At 43.6% G+C, this 18,074-nt stretch overlaps 1 protein-coding gene across 1 annotated transcript; it reads right to left on the reverse strand.

Moving 5' to 3' along the window:
• Nucleotides 1–3,445: 3,445 nt before the first annotated feature.
• Nucleotides 3,446–7,492, reverse strand: LOC127006056 (zinc finger protein OZF-like). The gene has a single exon (XM_050875511.1). The coding sequence runs from the start codon at nucleotides 4,778–4,780 to the stop codon at nucleotides 3,446–3,448; it is 1,335 nt and encodes a 444-aa protein (XP_050731468.1). The 5' UTR covers nucleotides 4,781–7,492.
• Nucleotides 7,493–18,074: the final 10,582 nt, after the last annotated feature.

Raw genomic sequence — 18,074 nt, forward strand, 5'->3', positions numbered from 1 at the left:
CCCACAGACACATGCCCCCCCCAGACACATAAGGGACCCCCCCCCCCTTCTCTCTGCAAGAAGTGTCAGTTTGCTCAATAAATATTCAAGCAATTTCTGGTGTTTTTTTTCGTCCATTCTGCAAAGTTTTCAAAGACACAGACCTTGATGAAAGTGGAGATAACAAGGAAACGAAGAGGAGGAGGAAGAAGGGGAAGACAGGAGGAGGAAGAGGAAAGATTAAACTATTTTTTTGTATAGGAGGAAGAGAGGAGGAAACATGGAGAGAATCAGTGAGAAAGGACCTGTTTTCAAGGCAGCCCCTGACCTGATGTAACCTTGTGCCTGAGCATACACTGGGGGTGGGTTGTTTCACTCACCCACAGCCTCCAAGCGTCCTCCCCCCAGGTGATGAGGTGCGTGGGTGTCCCCTTGGTGGTCTCCTGGGCTCACTGGAGGGTTGAGTCTGGTCTCATCTCTGCTCCTTCCCTGAAAGAACCATCACAGAGTTAGTGTGTGTGTGTGTGTGTGCATCAACTTTAACTGGCAATATCTCAGCAAGCACATCAGTTAGGAACACAACATTCTAACACAAGATGCTCCTAACACTCACCTACAACACCTATAACTGGCAGTGTTTATAACCTCCAAGCTCCTGAGAAATTTGCACTTAACTAAAAACTTTCCAACAAAAAATGTCAAAAATTCAATGACAACTTCAACTGGCAATATCTTGGCAAGCACAACAGTTAGGAACACAAGATTCTAACACAAGATGCTCCTAACACTCACCTACAACACCTATAACTGGCAGTGTTTATAACCTCCAAACTCCTGAGAAATTTGCACTTAACTAAAAACTTTCCAACAAAAAATATCCAAAATTCAATGACAACTCTAACTGCCAATATCTCAGAATCCACGTCAGTTAGGAACACTATAGGAAGCAGACGTGGAAAACCTCAGGAAACATTACAGAGAGCTGGACTGGGATGAGCTAATGGGAACAAGTGAAGTGCAGGAAAAGTGTGATATCTTTATGGAGGCGTATAAAACAGGGTCAAGAAGTTCGTACCAGAAACAGACCCAAAGAGAAGGGAAAAAGGACTGGTTTAATGCAAGGTGTGCTAAGGCAAAAGAAAACAAGAGACAAGCAAGGAAAAGACTAAAGAGAAATAAAAACCAAAGGAATAAAGAAGATTTTAAGGCAGCGAGAAATGAATCCGTGAAAATAAGGAAGGAAGAAGAGAAGGGATATGAAAAGGATATTGTGGAAAAGTGTCAGAAACAACCCAAACTATTTTACAGATTCATAAATGGAAAGACTGAACCAAGAGAAACAACTGACAGACTGAGCGACGGGAGTGTGACAACCGCTGATCCTCAAGACACGGCGGAGTTACCAAACAAAGAGTTCCGGCAAGTATTTACTAAAGAATCAACGAGCCACAAGAAAACAAGACAAATGTTCACATGGAAGAATCCTCAGTATATAAAGAGGAGATATAGAACTGGAACTTGGAAGAGGGGAAAGCTGTAGGACCAGATGGAGTCTCAGGCAATAGGTTAACACTTCTGCTTATCTTTATATATATTTCCTTACAATCTTCCACTTCCCTTAATTTAGCTGTTCTGTGTGTGTGTGTGTGTGTGTGTGTGTGTGTGTGTTTACCTGGTTGTACTTAACCTAGTAATGACACACGGGAAAAAAGCTACGCTCACGCTGTCCCGTCTCCATATCCGCTCTTATCCAACTTTTCTTTAAAATCATGAGTGTTTCTTGCACAAACCACCTCCTCCTCCAGTCCATTCCACAGCTCAATGCCAGTGTGTGTGTATGTGTGTGTGTGTGTGTGCAGCAGCCACATCACTCACCCACTGTGGTGTGTCTGTGGGCCTGGCCGAGGGTGCAGGCAGCAGCAGGGTGCCCTAGCAGGCGGCGTCCAGAAGGCACACGGCCCTCTCCAGGCCTGTGGGCAGGGCACTCACCCGCAGAGTGCCGGCACCTTCTTCTTCCTCTTCATTCATCCTACTCTACTCACTCTTCATTCATTCTTCTCCAGACCTCTGAGGCCCAGCATGCCTTCCTTCCTCCCTCTCTGGTCCTCCTTCTTCTGTGTTCTTCAGTCATTTTTCTCTGGGTGTTTCCGCCAAGAGTGTTCCACGCGGCACACTGCTGTACTGCCTGTGCCTTTATCTCCCCTCAGCCCCAGCACAGTGCTCAGCCTTCCCTGCTGGAGCCACTTGCCCGTCCATCACCCAGCCACTGGCCAACAACACAAGGCTTGACAAGCACCACTGGAGTGTTCCTGCCTTGACCCATTACATATTCTGCCTTCAATTCCCTCGGGGCAGCAACCCTAACAAGCCATCACAGCTCCCAGGCCGGCACTTTGCCCCAGTGGTCTCTGCTGGGCTGGGTTTAACAAGCCATCACAGCTCCCAGGCCGGCACTCTGCCCCAGTGGTCTCTGCTGGGCTGGGTTTCTTGTGGAGCGCAGGGAAACTTGACAAACCCTCACACAGCGTCCCCTTGGTAATCCTGCCGGTGGTCTGTTGTGACGACCTGAGTCACCGCTGCTGCACTGTGCCGGGGCAAGGTGGCTCGGGTCAGGCGTCACTATTCACTGTGGTGTTGGCTGCTGCACTGTGCCGGGGCAAGGTGGCTCGGGTCAGGCGTCACTATTCACTGTGGTGTTGGCTGCTGCACTGTGCCGGGACAAGGTGGCTCGGGGCAGACGGCACTGTTCACTGTGGTGTTGGTGCATCTCTCAGCAGTCAGCCACAACACGGTGCCAGTCCTCCCCAGGTGGTGTTGATGACTGGCTCCCCGTCACACACACACAGCAGCACAACACACCACCTCAGAAGTGGGTCTTCATGTGCCAGGCAATGTGCCCCTTCGTGTTAAAGTGCTTCCCACACACTTGAACTCTCTCAGGCCAGAGTGTCTGAACATGTGACACTCCAGGGTTTCCTTCTCTCTGAACCTTTCTCCACATTCCAGACACCCATGAGGCCTTTCACCAGTGTGTGTGTGTGTTGAGGCCACCCTTCTGTGTAAACCTTTGGCCACAAGCTTCACATTCATGAGGCCTTTCACCAGCGTGTGTAAGGGTGTGTTTTTACTCTCGCAACTGAACCTTTGGCCACACTCTTGGCATTCATGGGGTCCTTCACCAGCGTGTGTAAGGGTGTGTGTGTTGAGGTCACTCTTCATACTAAACCTTTGGCCACACTCTTGGCATTCATGGGGTCCTTCACCAGTGTGTGTAAGGGTGTGTGTGTTGAGGTCACTGTCTTTCTTTCACTAGTCTTTTCATTCCTTTCTTTCTTTTCTGTTCTTGTTGTTCCTCCATGTCTGTCTTCCTCTCTTTGTCTTCTCTTTCTTCTTGTTCTTCAGCCAGGGCGGGGTTGCCAAACACTGTCCTCCACCGCCACCACATACTGCAGCACCACACAACACCTCAGGGGAAGTGGATCTTCATGTGCCTGGCAATACTCTGCTTGGTCTTGACATGTATTAGACAAATATCACACTTGAACTTTCTCAGATCAGAGTGTGAGAAAACGTGGCTGTTCAACTCAGACTTAGAAAAGAACCTTCTGTCACACTCAAGGCATTCATGAGGTCTTTCACCAGTGTGTGTAAGGGTGTGTTTGTTAAGGTTACTCTTCCTACTGAACACTTTGCCACACTCTTGGCATTCATGAGGTCTTTCACCAGTGTGTGTAAGGGTGTGTCTGTTAAGGTTACTCTTCCTACTGAACACTTTGCCACACTCTTGGCATTCATGAGGTCTTTCACCAGTGTGTGTAAGGGTGTGTGTGTTAAGGTAACTCTTCGTACTGAACACTTTGCCACACTCTTGGCATTCATGAAGTCTTTCACCAGTGTGTGTAAGGGTGTGTGCGTTAAGGTTACTCTTCGTTCTGAACACTTTGCCACACTCTTGGCATTCATGAGGTCTTTCACCAGTGTGTGTAAGGGTGTGCTTGTTAAGGTGACTCTTGTATCTGAACACTTTGCCACACTCTTGGCATTCATGAAGTCTTTCACCAGTGTGTGTAAGGGTGTGTGTGTTAAGGTAACTCTTCGTACTGAACACTTTGCCACACTCTTGGCATTCATGAGGTCTTTCACCAGTGTGTGTAAGGGTGTGTCTGTTAAGGTGACTCTTCTGAGTGAACACTTTGCCACACTCAGGGCATTCATGAGGTCTTTCACCAGTGTGTGTAAGGGTGTGTGTGTTAAGGTGACTCTTCTGAGTGAACACTTTGCCACACTCTTGGCATTCATGAAGTCGTTCATCAGTGTGTGTAAGGGTGTGCTTGTTAAGGTCACTCTTCCTACTGAACACTTTGCCACACTCTTGGCATTCATGAGGTCTTTCATCAGTGTGTGTAAGGGTGTGCTTGTTAAGGTGACTCTTGTATCTGAACACTTTGCCACACTCCTGGCATTCATGAGGTCTTTCACCAGTGTGTGTAAGGGTGTGTGTGTTAAGGTCACTCTTCCTACTGAACACTTTGCCACACTCTTGGCATTCATGAGGTCTTACACCAGTGTGTGTAAGGGTGTGTCTGTTAAGGTGACTCTTCTGAGTGAACACTTTGCCACACTCTTGGCATTCATGAGGTTTTTCACCAGTGTGTGAAAGGGTGTGTCTACGAAGGTCACTCTTGTGACTGAACACTTTGCCACACTCGAGGCATTTAAGAGGTCTTTCACCAGAGTGTGTGGGTGTGTTTGTTGAGGTCACCCTTCCCAGGGAGTCTTTTCCCACACTCTTGGCACTCATGCTTGCCTTCAGCAGTGTGTGCAAGGCTGTGTCTGGTGAACTTGCTCTCGGTCTCAAACCTTCTCTCACTCAAACTCTCCCTTTCCTTTATGGCTGGAGATGCCAGCAGCAAGGTGGTGGTGGTGGTGGTTCTCCTGAGCACCCCTGATCAGAGCATGCAAGGTGCTGTTCAAAGTTATGGCACTGAATTTTTTCTTTGGCACAAAATATGATGAAGGAATTGCACTGTACTGTAGTGCATGGTCTGGCACTGATCCTCACAGCAGTGGCAGGCTGCTCCTGCTGGTCCTGGCCCCTCAGGCTGCTGCCCGGCCCTGCAGCCTCCACTGCAACAGAAGTCAGCGGCAGTGAGGACGCAGCACGGCACCCGCCTCAGACCCTCGCTGCTGCACCAGCACCAGGGGTGGCTGTTGGGACAAAGATCACAGCCTCATAGAAACATGCTTCAAACTGAATACCAAAAGCATCTACAAATTCCATAAAGTGTAGCAGAGCACAACACAGTTACTGGTTTTCAACCCCAATATTGTGACAACTGCATCAAAGAAACTGAGGCAAAATAGACCCAGAGCAGTGAACTAGCTGGCCTTGACAACCTGGAGGCAACCATGCAGCAGGCAGCTGAAAAGCACCTTGTGGATATGGGAAGCAGAAAACAGAGACAGAACAATGCTGCAGAACAGCCACCACAGAAAAGGGCATCAAGGAAGGGAAGGAACAGAGCAGGGAAGTGTGCAGAGCGTCGCCGCTTTGAGACAAAGAACAACAAGATAACGTGGATCAAAAACAAACAAAAGAGAAAAATGAAATAAAAGCAGACATGTTTAAACATGAATCAAATTGTCACCAACAAGATTAAAGGAGACAAAAACTCCGGAAACAACAACCACGGAGACAAATAAACACTCTCGGAGGCCAAGAAGTAAAGAAGAAAGCTCCCTCTTGCTCTCCGTGAAGACGCAGCAAAGGTGCCGGACAAGGGGACCAGACCCAGGCTGTCCACTGCCTGGGATGCTGTGACCTCCATGACTACTAGAAGGCCTCTGCCTCAATAAAGAGACAAGATAATGCAAGCACTTGTGCTGTACAAAGTCCACAGCAAACAATGGATGCAACAAACACTTGCCAAAACAACAAGACATTAACAAATATTGGGGAGAATTACATAGAAAATCAGACCACACAGACCCCAAGGTCCAGGCTAGGTGGTCTGTCCTTAAAATAAGTGATTCTACATTGATCAGATGGCTCCAAAACTTTGCATTTCCCTCTAGTTAACATTAAGTTGAAGGAAGTGACGGTCGAGCTTGTTGTTAAAGGAGTCAATCGTGTTACACTGGACCACTGATGGTGGGAGCTTATTCCATTCTCGCACCACAACGTTGGTAAAGAAATATTTGGTGCAATCTGAATTTACTTGTCTACATTTGAGTTTTGTGCCATTGTTCCTCGTTCACAAAGTGTCATCAATCATGAACAATTTTGATTTGTCCACATTCATGAAACCATAAAGTATTTTAAAACATTCGATCAGTTTTCCTCGGAGGCGACGTTTCTCAAGAGAAAACATGTTAAGGGTGGAAAGCCTTTCTTCGTAGGATTTGTTGCGCAAGGAAGGGAACATTTTTGTTGCCTGACACTGAACACTTCTAGTTTAGCAATGTCTTTTGCATGGTGGGGAGACCAAAACTGTACCGCACATTCCAAATGAGGTCTGACTAAGCTATTGTAGAGCGGAAGTATTACATCTTTATTCTTAAATAAAAAGTTTCTTTTAATGAAGCCCAACATTCTGTTCGCTTTATTTGCTGCATCAATGCATTGCTGTGAGAATTTGAGGTTTGACGCGATTTTGACCCCCAGGTCCTTGACGCATTGAAGGCTTTTGAGTTTGACGCCGCGCATTTCATAATTGAACTTCTTATTTCTTGTTCCAACTTGAAGGACCTGACACTTGTCTACGTTAAAGGGCATCTCCCATCTATCAGACCAAGCTGAAATTTTGTGCAAATCCTCTTGGAGGCTTTGCCTGTCTTCCTCAGTGAGAACCGAGTTACCAATCTTTGTGTCGTCTGCAAATTTACTAATGTGATTATTGAGTCCAACATCCACATCGTTGATGTAAATAATGAAGAGCACTGGGCCAAGAACCGAGCCCTGAGGGACGCCACTAGTGACCGGCGCCCACTCTGAGTTAAATCCGTCAATCACAACTCTTTGTTGTCTGTTGCTCACCCAATTCGCGATTCATTGGTTTACTTGACCGTCAATACCTATTTGCTGTAATTTATGAAGTAATTTATGATGTGGGACTTTATCAAACACTTTCTGGAAATCAAGATAGACTACGTCCAGTGATTTGGTTACGTCACAAACTGAGAAGAGGTCGTTATAGAAGGTCAATAGGTTTGACAGGCAGGACCTTTTGTTACGGAAGCCATGTTCTGAATCCACAATTAACCCTTAAAGTATGGGTGGCGATATATATCTCTGGATGCTGTGCACGGGGAAAATTTAGGCATTTAAAAGAGGTGGAAATGGTGTCTTTCTTCTTTCCAATAATTGTATATTCATTTAGTATATATGGTGGTGTAATAATACTTCTCTCCTAATAATAATAAAAAAGTTATGACAGCCCAAAATATTACGCATTTTCTCGTGGCCGTGACGCATCGCGTGGAAGCACCCCTCTCTCTCTCTCTCTCTCTCTCTCTCTCTCTCTCTCTCTCTCTCTCTCTCTCCCTACCTACTTGCCCCTCCCTCCTCTGTCAATGTCACTACCATAGCAGTCATCAGAGTCACTGTCACTGTGATTCGCCAGCGCTCTACTTCCGCCCGGAGCAGAGGAACTGCTTGACGCGTCACGAGACATGCCAGATGTATTCCGAACAAAAGTGGGAAATGATCTGTGGCCTTTGGTAGGCTGCGCGCTGGAGATGAATGAGAGTGTGTACGGATGCCAGATGCCTCCACCATTCTTCTGAGTCAAGAACTGGCGGTATATTTGAAACGTAGGGAGCGTAGAGTGTGATGATTATATATATGATCCCAGTACAGGTGGGGCGTGTGGTAGTGAACTTATATATACGATCACCGTAATCTAAGGGTTAATGAGTGGCTTTCAAGGTAACTCACAATTTTGTCTCTAATTATGCTCTTGAGCAGCTTACCTACAATTGAAGTTAGACTAATGGGCCTGTAATTACCTGGTATTTTTTTGTCTCCCTTCTTAAAAATCGGTGTCACGTTAGCCTTTTTCCAATCCAAAGGGACGATGGCTTGTCGCAAGGACATATTGAAAAGTTGAGGGAGGAGAATTTCAATCTTTGTTTCTTTAAGCAGTATAGGATATATTTGTCGGGTCCGGGACTTTTATTTGTTTTAAGGGATTCAAGACCTTTAGTGACTTCATCGGTAGTTATTACAAAGGTTGGCAACGCATGCTGGAGATTTACGTTAGCACTGTTGTCGTCACTGGTGTTGGTGGTAGTGGTGGGAAGACTGTTAGTATTAAACACCGAGGAAAAGTAATTGTTTAAGAGCTTTGCAATGTGTTGGCTGTCAGACACTTGTGCACCGCCACTGTTTGTTAAAGGTCCAATTCCACTTCTGATCGCCTTCCTATTGTTTATATAACTGAAGAAGGGTTTCGGATTATTTTTACAGTTGGCTGCAATGTTTTCTTCCTATCTACACTTTGCCTGACATACTAATCTTTTCACTCGCCGCCTGGCTTCATGATAAAGTCTAATGTTTTCGGGCGTGCTTTGTTCTTTCTTTAGCCTGCAAAGCAATTTTCTCTTTCTAAGCGAGTGTTTAATTTCGCTATTATTCCAAGGTGGGCTTTTATTAGTGTTACTTCGCTTCTCACACACTGGGACAAAAGTGTTCTGCTGAGTGAGTAAATAGTCCTTAAGGTTTGGCCAGGCTTCCTCTACGTTGTCGTCACCTGTATTATTTGTCGGATTTCTACGAAACTACCTCTTGAAATTTAGCAGCTTTTCTTTATTTTCAGTCACCGTTGACTGAGCTCTGATATCGACGCACACTGATCTATGAACGCAAGAACCAAGGTGTTCTCCTACCGTGACATTACTGACTAGGCTATCTTGGGTCGCTATAACAAGGTCATGTATGTTATTTTGTTGAGTTGGTTAAGAAACCATTTGGCTTCGGTAATTTTCTTCTAGCAATTTGATCATTCTATGTGACTCGCCTTCTGTGCCTGACAGTCACCCAGTCGATATGTGGGAGATTAAAGTGTCCTAATATCAGGGAGTCGCTGTTATTAAGTGACTGCCTTAACCCGTACAGTGTCGTCTTTTGTCATCGATAGGAGTCATGCCAGGTTGCACTTTTTTCGTATTTTTTTTATTTGCCTCTACAAATGTAAAAAAAATTACAAATTATTTGATATATATATATATATATATATATATATATATATATATATATATATATATATATATATATATATATATATATATATATATATATATTATTTATATGCGAGGAATGGAACCCTAGATTGTTCGTTGTCTTATTTTTCTGCGTCTCAGAGCTAACGATGTCACACAAGAAAAGGGAAATTTATCTTTAAATATTTTTAGAGCCTACATTCTTTCCATTATAAACACGTCTCACTACCCTAAAGCGTGAGTAATGTATAAGTACTTCTTTACATCACAAAAACCTAAAAAAATAAACAGGAATTGTAAGTACAAGTAAATGATTGGATCAGGCAACACCGCTCGCTACAAGGCCGTCTGTACTACAACCGTAGTTCACAAAGTTCAAGAAAACACTTTGAATCTTCCGACGATAAGTTTTCATTTCCGATTACTCTGAACCATAATTTACAATTCCACATGCCTTACTGATTACAGAATCAAGGAGTAATTACCAAGAAGAAAGTAACTTACCTTCTTGTATAATGAGTTTTGTTGGAATGCGGACAAATGTACAGAAAGGACCTTTAACATCCATTTAAAAATATGAAGACTTGGCAAATTCTTCCTCTTTACTGTCAATGAACAATGTTACATACACAAACAAAAGTAAAGGGCGTATAAGCCCTCAAAAGAGCTTGCGTATATATACGTACTAAACACTTCCCTAAGAGGTACGTACGTACTAAACACTGTACGGGTTAAAACGTTGTACATTTCAACATCTTCTTCGAGTGATTGCCCCGGAGGCCTGTAGGTGACAGATATATTAAGACTGAATTTTGCAATGTTTACTCGCACGCAATAATGTTCAACTTAGTCTCTTGGTGTTCTGTCAGTGGGTTGCAAATAGTTTTTGATGTAAAGGGCGATGCCACCACCTCTACAGTTAACACAATCTTTTTTGAAGAGTGTAGCCATGTAGTAGTTCACTTTATTATGGCCTTCCTAATATCTGCTGAAGAAATTACACCTTGTCATGAACAGAGCTGCAAGGCTAATGAAGGCTCTGCCTCCCGTGAGAGAATAACACCTGCACTTATAGACTTGCATTGGCTGCCCATCAAGGCACAAACAGTCAACAAAATATGTGTCTTGACGTACCAGGCAAAGCCACTTGGTAAACCTGGATATATGAGAAATTTAGAACAGGATTTTCATTGGACTCTGCCATGTCACTGAGACACAGTGCAGAACAGCACAGACTCCATGAGCCAAGGGTCAACCTGGAACTGGGTTTCAGAGCATTTGAGAAGAGTGCCCCGCGGCTCTATAATGAGTTACCCGGGGATGTTAACCCGTAGCGTACCGCCCTATGTGATACAGAAGTGGCCCCCAGTACCGCAATGGGAGTAAATTTTTTCATTGGCTAAATCCCTTCAAAATGACCCCAGTAACAAGGAAAATAGCTTCATTCCATTCACCGTCGCCCATAAGTGCTCCGCAGTTACCTACCCACGTACGCTTGTGGATTACCAATGCCGCAGCCCACAAGGTGCCGTCCCATGCCTTGGTATAGTTTATATATATATATATATATATATATATATATATATATATATATATATATATATATATATATATATATATATATATATATATATATATATATATATATATATATATATATATATATATATATATATATATATATATATATATATATATAAATATATATATATATATATATATATATATATATATATACGGGGGTTAGGGACCCAGGACCCCCGTACTATACGAAAATCGGTATAAAATTAGTGCCCCCCCCTGAAATGCTCCTGATCACTCCTACGGGATCCAGGTCCCGCCTGGCTCGGCTGTTACCCGCGGGCCCAAGTTGCCAGGCATGCACTTTCTGATGCTGTCACAGTACAATGTCTATATAATATGGAGGCGTAATGTCGTATTTTGGAGGCGCGGAGTCATTCTCCACAATTACTGTTTCGTATCTTTTTTCAAGTATGATTTAGAGAGCAATAGAAACTGTGCTAGAGAGTAAAAGAGAGTGTGAGTGTATGACAAGGCTCGTTTGCTGTCCCTTGCAACAATAAACTATCCATCAATGAGGGAGCGCTGCCTGGATGGCTCCGTTGCTAAGCGCGTTAACACTACAGCAGAAAATGCATAAATGACAACTTTGGCCGGCAAGTAGAAGCTGAGCCAGGCGGAACCCAGATTCACTTGGTATGCCAAAACGTACCTTCTCCTAAATCTGAATTCTTCTGCAAAGTGAAGAACTTTTCTGAATGTTTTGGGGTGCTTTGTTTTGGCTTGTCTCTTGGGTCCCATGTTCATGTTATGTGGTAATGGAGAAGCGCAGCTCAGGTTATGCACACACACGGACATTGAAAGGTTTCACTGTGGCAAAACAAGTGTTCCTAATGTTGTGCACACACATGGATTGGGGATATGCGCGTGGGTGGCAGTGCAACGAGCGGGAAATTCAATAATCCTAAAAAATTCTTCTATGACGATTCCTATAAAACCGAAACCGTACTATTGGAAACCGTACTATTTGTGGGACGACTGTATATATATATATATATATATATATATATATATATATATATATATATATATATATATATATATATATATATATATAAATATATATATATATATATATATATATATATATATATATATATATATATATATATATATATATATATATATATATATATATATATATTAGGGTGACACTTATTTTAGTGTAAAAAATTTTTTTTAGAATTTCTACTGGGACGGGCGGCCGAATTGTGAGGTTTCGACCAAAAATGACGTGCATTAAATATTTTTTAAAAATATTGATATTTAGAGGTCGCTCAGTGAGGTGTAAAATTGTGATATTTTTTCTGATTTTTTTCCCCGTATATTTGTTAAATATGTTTCGTGTTCAGTTATCGTGTTTAAATATTAGGATATGGCGATTGTTCTATGTTCAGTACCAATTGTTCGAGCTTGAAGGTCATTCCTTTCTAGGTCCCCCTCATTCTGTGTAATGAGTATTAGCCGCTCAAAGGGCGGGGGTGTCATGGGCGTCAATCTCCCACTCATTGTCGCCTAGTTTGGGTCTCGCAAGACCTGCTGACGGTAGGGAAGGACCTTCGGTGCGCCTCTACAACTTGTAACAGATACTGCTTTTGTCCTTCATCCTTGGTTAGGGCCAAGTTATATGTCTGCATCATAGCAACTCCGCGCTCCGCGAAGTCGTTGACAACTCGAAGGGCTCTGATGCGGCGTTGGGCATCCAAGTAGGCCGGATCCTTGTTCCAGGCAGCAGGGTCACTGGCGAGAAAGGTCATATCGATGCTCATGAGCTGCAACAGCTTCATTGATCCTGTTGTCACGAAGTCCGCGATAGTCTTATTGGTGAAGGTGGCTTCTCTGGTGTCAACTGTGGCTCGACGTGGAGGGTCCTCTGAACCTTCTTGCTCCTTGGAGGCCTTCACCATATCTCGTTTTGTCGCTAGGCTAACGTTGTCGTCGAAGAACGCCAGAGCTACCAACCGCTCACTTAAATACCACAGGTGGCGCCCCAATGTCGCAGATGTGGCTTTCGCCACATCCGTATCCGGGTAGGCCAGCAGGCTTTTCAGTAGGGCTAGGTCCTGAGCCGGAGCTGACGTTGGGCATGGAGCCTTGTACCAGGGGGCCACATAGGTGGAGACGCTGAACTCTACGAACCGCTTGATCCTTGAAAGCTCCGCTCGTGTTAGCTGGAATTTATCTTGGTCACGGAACAAGAACACCTTCACCGCATAAATGATTTTTGCCATCCATCGTGAACGATGTAGAGCACCAGGGCGGGTGATACGGATGCCTCGCTTCGGCTGGCCACAGGACGATGATTGAAAGTTCAAGTAACTCACGGTAATCGTCTCGTGGGTGCTGCCCGTCGAGGAGGCGCTGAAACTCCACCAACAGATCATCACGTCGCTCACGGAGGTTTTGTGACATTTTGTCCATCTCCATTGCCTTCGGTGTCGTCCTGTCCAAGTATTCCACTTTAATTTGAACCTTTTGAAAAGTTGAATTTCAGGACCGCTAGAGGGTCCAAAGCAAGTGAAGAACGCCTTCTCACAGATTAATTCGTAAATGTGGTGGCGACAGGCAAGGTGGAGGACATCACGCCCTAGTCGTTGCTCTACAATGGAACATGCCCCTGCTGCCAAACCAGTGTTAGAAGCGGTGGTGTCAAAGGAGAGAGCAACCACCCGATTCTCAACTCCCCAATCTTCGAGTGTTGTTATAATGGCGTGAGCAGCGGCCTGTCCGGTTCCATTGGGGAGACTAGGCACGGCGAGGAGCTTTTCCACTCCGTCTCCGGAAACCAGTACTGGAAGAAGGTCGACGGCTGGGCCTCCATCCGCTGTGGGGATGATCTTACCATCCCAATGAACAGTGAGCGGAACGGACGGCTTGAAGGATTTCTTGATCTCCGCAGCCGCTACAGCGCGGAATTTTCGCCGATCCCGTCGGAAGGACTCACGATTTATCACGAGTTGGTTGGGATCGTGTCCGAGGCTTCGAGCAGCAGCACTGATGAGGTGAACTGCGTCACGGTCGGAAGTCAAGGTCCGATCCAATGCGGCAGACAAGTGACTGTCCAGTACCTTCTTCGACGATCGCGGACGCTTAGACGGGGGCATCTGGGACGCAGATGGACCAGCGCCTTCATCAAATGGTCGTTTTGGGGAGCACGTTGAACTTGAGCTCGATGAAAGTTCGGCCGTTTCATCCACCTTCTCTTGCTCTTGAAGAGCCTTTGTCACACGGCGTTGCTCCTCTTCTTTTCGTTTCTTGCGTCGAGACTCTTGCTTTGCCAGGGACATGTCCCTTGAAATCATCGACCCTCGCCTTCCTTCCTCCCTCTGAGCCATCAAAAACTCCCGATCTTCTTCCAGCGTGATCATCGACATCGCATTTGCGTGAGCAATGTCGAAAAGATTTTCGAGCGAGTCGACGAACTTTCGCTCATTCGCCTTTTGGGTCGCTGTTGCTCTGTTCTTGTTCTTTTTCAGTGCCACCCATTTCTCATACAAACGGATGATATTTTCTCTTGCTCGCTGCGGCTTCTGCATAGGAATTCGAGCGCGCTTCCAGAATTCTTCCACCACTGCCATAGTATCCACTGCTGCGTCGTTCTTGGTCTTTCTCTGTTGCAGATGGTGATATAGGAACACCTGCAGCACCTGCTTCTTTGACGGCCGCTTAGTTCCAGTGATGGAGTGCTCCAACGAGCCAAGTAAATAAACCTCGGTCTTAGATCTTGTAGATGCCATTGCCACGGTGAAAAGAAAACAGTAGGCTAAGGCAGTGGAGCGCACGCTGTGCAACAACCGTCCCGCAGTGACGCGTGTAGCTGACTGAACAACAGCTGCACAGCAGGGCACACTTGCCACTCAACACTGCCCCAAAACATACAAGAATTGAACGCGTACCGTACGCGACTTACTACGCGTTTTATACGAGTTATTATGTTCGTGCCAGGTTTGATGTTTGAATTAACAATTATTATAGAAGGTATATTATACAATATGCAATATTATCTGGAATACTATCATATTTGAATCTTGCATTAGATTCTCTCAACATCACACACTTTGAACGATATTTGCAAAAATAAGGATTTTGACACAATTATTCCAAACTTTGACCTCCTTGAGCGACCTCTTGATATTAATATTTTTAAAAAATATTTTACATACGTTGCTTCTGGTCGGAACCTCACAATTTGGCCGCCCGTCCCAGTAGAAAATCGAAAATTCGAATTATATATATATATATATATATATATATATATATATATATATATATATATATATATATATATATATATATATATATATATATATATATATATATATATATATATATATATATATATATATATATATATATATATATATATATATATATATATATATATATATATATATATATATATATATATATATATATATATATATATATATATATATATATATATATATATATATATATATATATATATATATATATATATATATATATATATATATATATATATATATATATATATATATATATATATATATATATATATATATATATATATATATATATATATATATATATATATATATATATATATATATATATATATATATATATATATATACAAATATTGTTAATATTGTTGTTTCTTACTTATACATTAAATTTATGTTAAGGACTATCTTCGTATTTTCATCACCTCATTTAATGTTCGGGTAACCAGTTTCTTAAATTATCACCCTAGACAAAACTACTAGTGTCGCTCGTAACATTATTGGGGGCCTGTCCGGGATGATATGTAGTGGATTATTATAACTAATTCATTGTTATTTTCCACCACTTCATCTTCGCTAATCATTTATTGTTTCATGTATGTTCGTTCACCCCTAGTATCACTCCTATTACTTTTGTAATCACTGTGTCACTGTGTTTGTTGGTCCTGTTTCATGTGCAACGTGATTGAGTGTAGGGATTGACTGTGCCTTTAATAACTAACCACGCAAAGGCCTAGCGTGGAGACTTTATCAGTTCCTCATACTCTTAATTACGTTTTGCTCTGTTCGAATCTTTCCTGTGAGACACTTTCTCCCCATAGCCTACGAGACTCATTTTCTTTAGGAACCACTGACGTTCCGAGTCAATTCAATACTTCACTCGACTCATAACTTGACCAGCTCAAACTCAAACGAGTACTTAATGCCAGATTCTGTTTGCAGATGTGGGTATTGCATTCTCTGGTCATTCTCCACTGGCTCGTTATCTTCGTCGAAGTTTTATCTCTTCAGGGGTCGCTCCCCTATCAATTAATCTCATGCCAGGATTGTGAACTAGTTAATAGTTCAGGAGATTACTGTGTCACATTCCAAGCATCACTTTTAACCATTAGTGGCTACTAACAACTTTCGTACAACCGTTAAATCGACTTGTACATCAATCAAAATGGTGTTCAACGTAGAAGAGTTTGTCGGTAATCCCTCTGTGGAGGAACTTAAAACAGCAACTGTAACTGTGGAACAACTTAAATATATTGCTACAAACTATAATTTTCCCTTCACTAGTCAAACAAGAAAACCCGAGTTGATGTCCCTAATTCTAGCTCATCTGGGTGACCCTGAGGAGGAGGCTGACCACCTCATGGAAAGCCCTACCTCTTTGGGTTCTGCAAACCCCGCAATCGCCCTAGAGATAGAGAGGGTGAAAATGCAGGCACTCCAGATGAAGCTAGAATATGAAAAAGAAGCAAGAGCACTTGAACGAACGAAATGAAGAAAGTAAAACACGTGAAAGGGAAGAGAAAGCACGTGAACGTGAACATCAACTCAGCGTGCTTCAGCTGCAGTCCTCAGACGGGGGGACTCGAACCCCTAATAGGTTGCAGATAACCAAATTTCTTCCTCTTATGTCTCAATTCTCGGATTACGATCCAGAAGCATTCTTTCGGGAATTCGAATCCTCTGCCATTCACTTCGATCTACCTAAGGAGGACTGGACATGGCTAGTCAAGCCCAAACTCAACGGTAAGGCCTTGGCAGTCCTAGACAATATCGAAGACAACTCAGATTACGAGGTAGTAAAAAGCGCTATTTTAGCAGCTTATGCAGTCACCACAGAGAGATATCGACAAACCTTCCGCAACATGAACAAGACATCTGGTCAAACATACTTGGAGTTTGCATCAGAGAAACTCCGAGCTTTGAGACACTGGCTTAAGTCGGCAGCTGTAACCACATAATTATGACGATCTGGTAAACCTTGTAGCTCTAGAGGAATTCAAAAGGAAGATACCATACTCAATCATGTTGCACATCACTGATAAGGATGAGACTGAACTCTTAAAAGCCGCCAAATTGGCGGATGTCTTTTCACTAATACATCGCTCTATGCCCTCAGGAGACAAGAAACTTCAGCCTGTGGGTAAGTCAGGTGCAAGCTATAGCAAGGATGTAAAACCCGCAGAGAGTAGTGGTAGTGCCAAGTCTTTTCTCTCTTGCAGTTTTTGTAAAAAGGTGGGCCATCTCATAAAGAATTGTCCTGATCCTAGGTGTAAAGTAGCAAAGACCTCTACATTCTCTAAACCAGTCGCCTCTCTCAACACTCCTTCAGTACTTCCTCCCACTGACCCTTTTCAACCCTTCAGGTCTCAAGGTACTGTGGCTCTCAACACGGACTCTGAAGGGCACCCTCTCCAGATTATGCGGGATACTGCCTCTGCCCAATCTATCATTTTAAAATCCGCTCTTCCAGGGATTGAGCAGCAGTACACGGGGAGAATGTCCTCCTTAAAGATTTTCATCAAACCTTTCCCATACCTCTGGCTAGGGTGCACTTAAACTGTCCGTTGGTTGTGGGAGCAGTTACCATTGCTGTCAGTGAGGATAATTCTCTTCCTATCCCTAATGCTAATTTCCTGTTGGCTAATGATCTGGCTGGGGGACTAGTCGTTCCACCTATCATAACTAATGTCTCCCCATTGCATTACAACCCTACAGCTGACATGGAAAAGGAGCAGCCTAACATTTTTCCTGAATATGCAGTCACTCGAGCACAGTCTGTTGCCGCTGCTCCAGAGCCACCTCAGCCCTTACCAACCACCCTCCATCCTACGCCTCACGTTGGGGTTGGTAAGGTATTCACTGACCACTTACTTGCTGAGGCTCAAAAAGACGATACCACCCTGTCTCGATTTCATACCCAAGCTATACCTAAAGACCAGATCACTTCCTCACCTTCTTTCTATTACCAGGATAAAATTCTTATGAGAATGTATAAACCACCTCAACTTTTAGATGATGCCACTTGGGCTG

The sequence above is a fragment of the Eriocheir sinensis genome, chromosome 32 (genome assembly GCF_024679095.1).
Source record: "Eriocheir sinensis breed Jianghai 21 chromosome 32, ASM2467909v1, whole genome shotgun sequence".
In the NCBI taxonomy this organism is placed as follows: Eukaryota; Metazoa; Arthropoda; class Malacostraca; order Decapoda; family Varunidae; genus Eriocheir; species Eriocheir sinensis.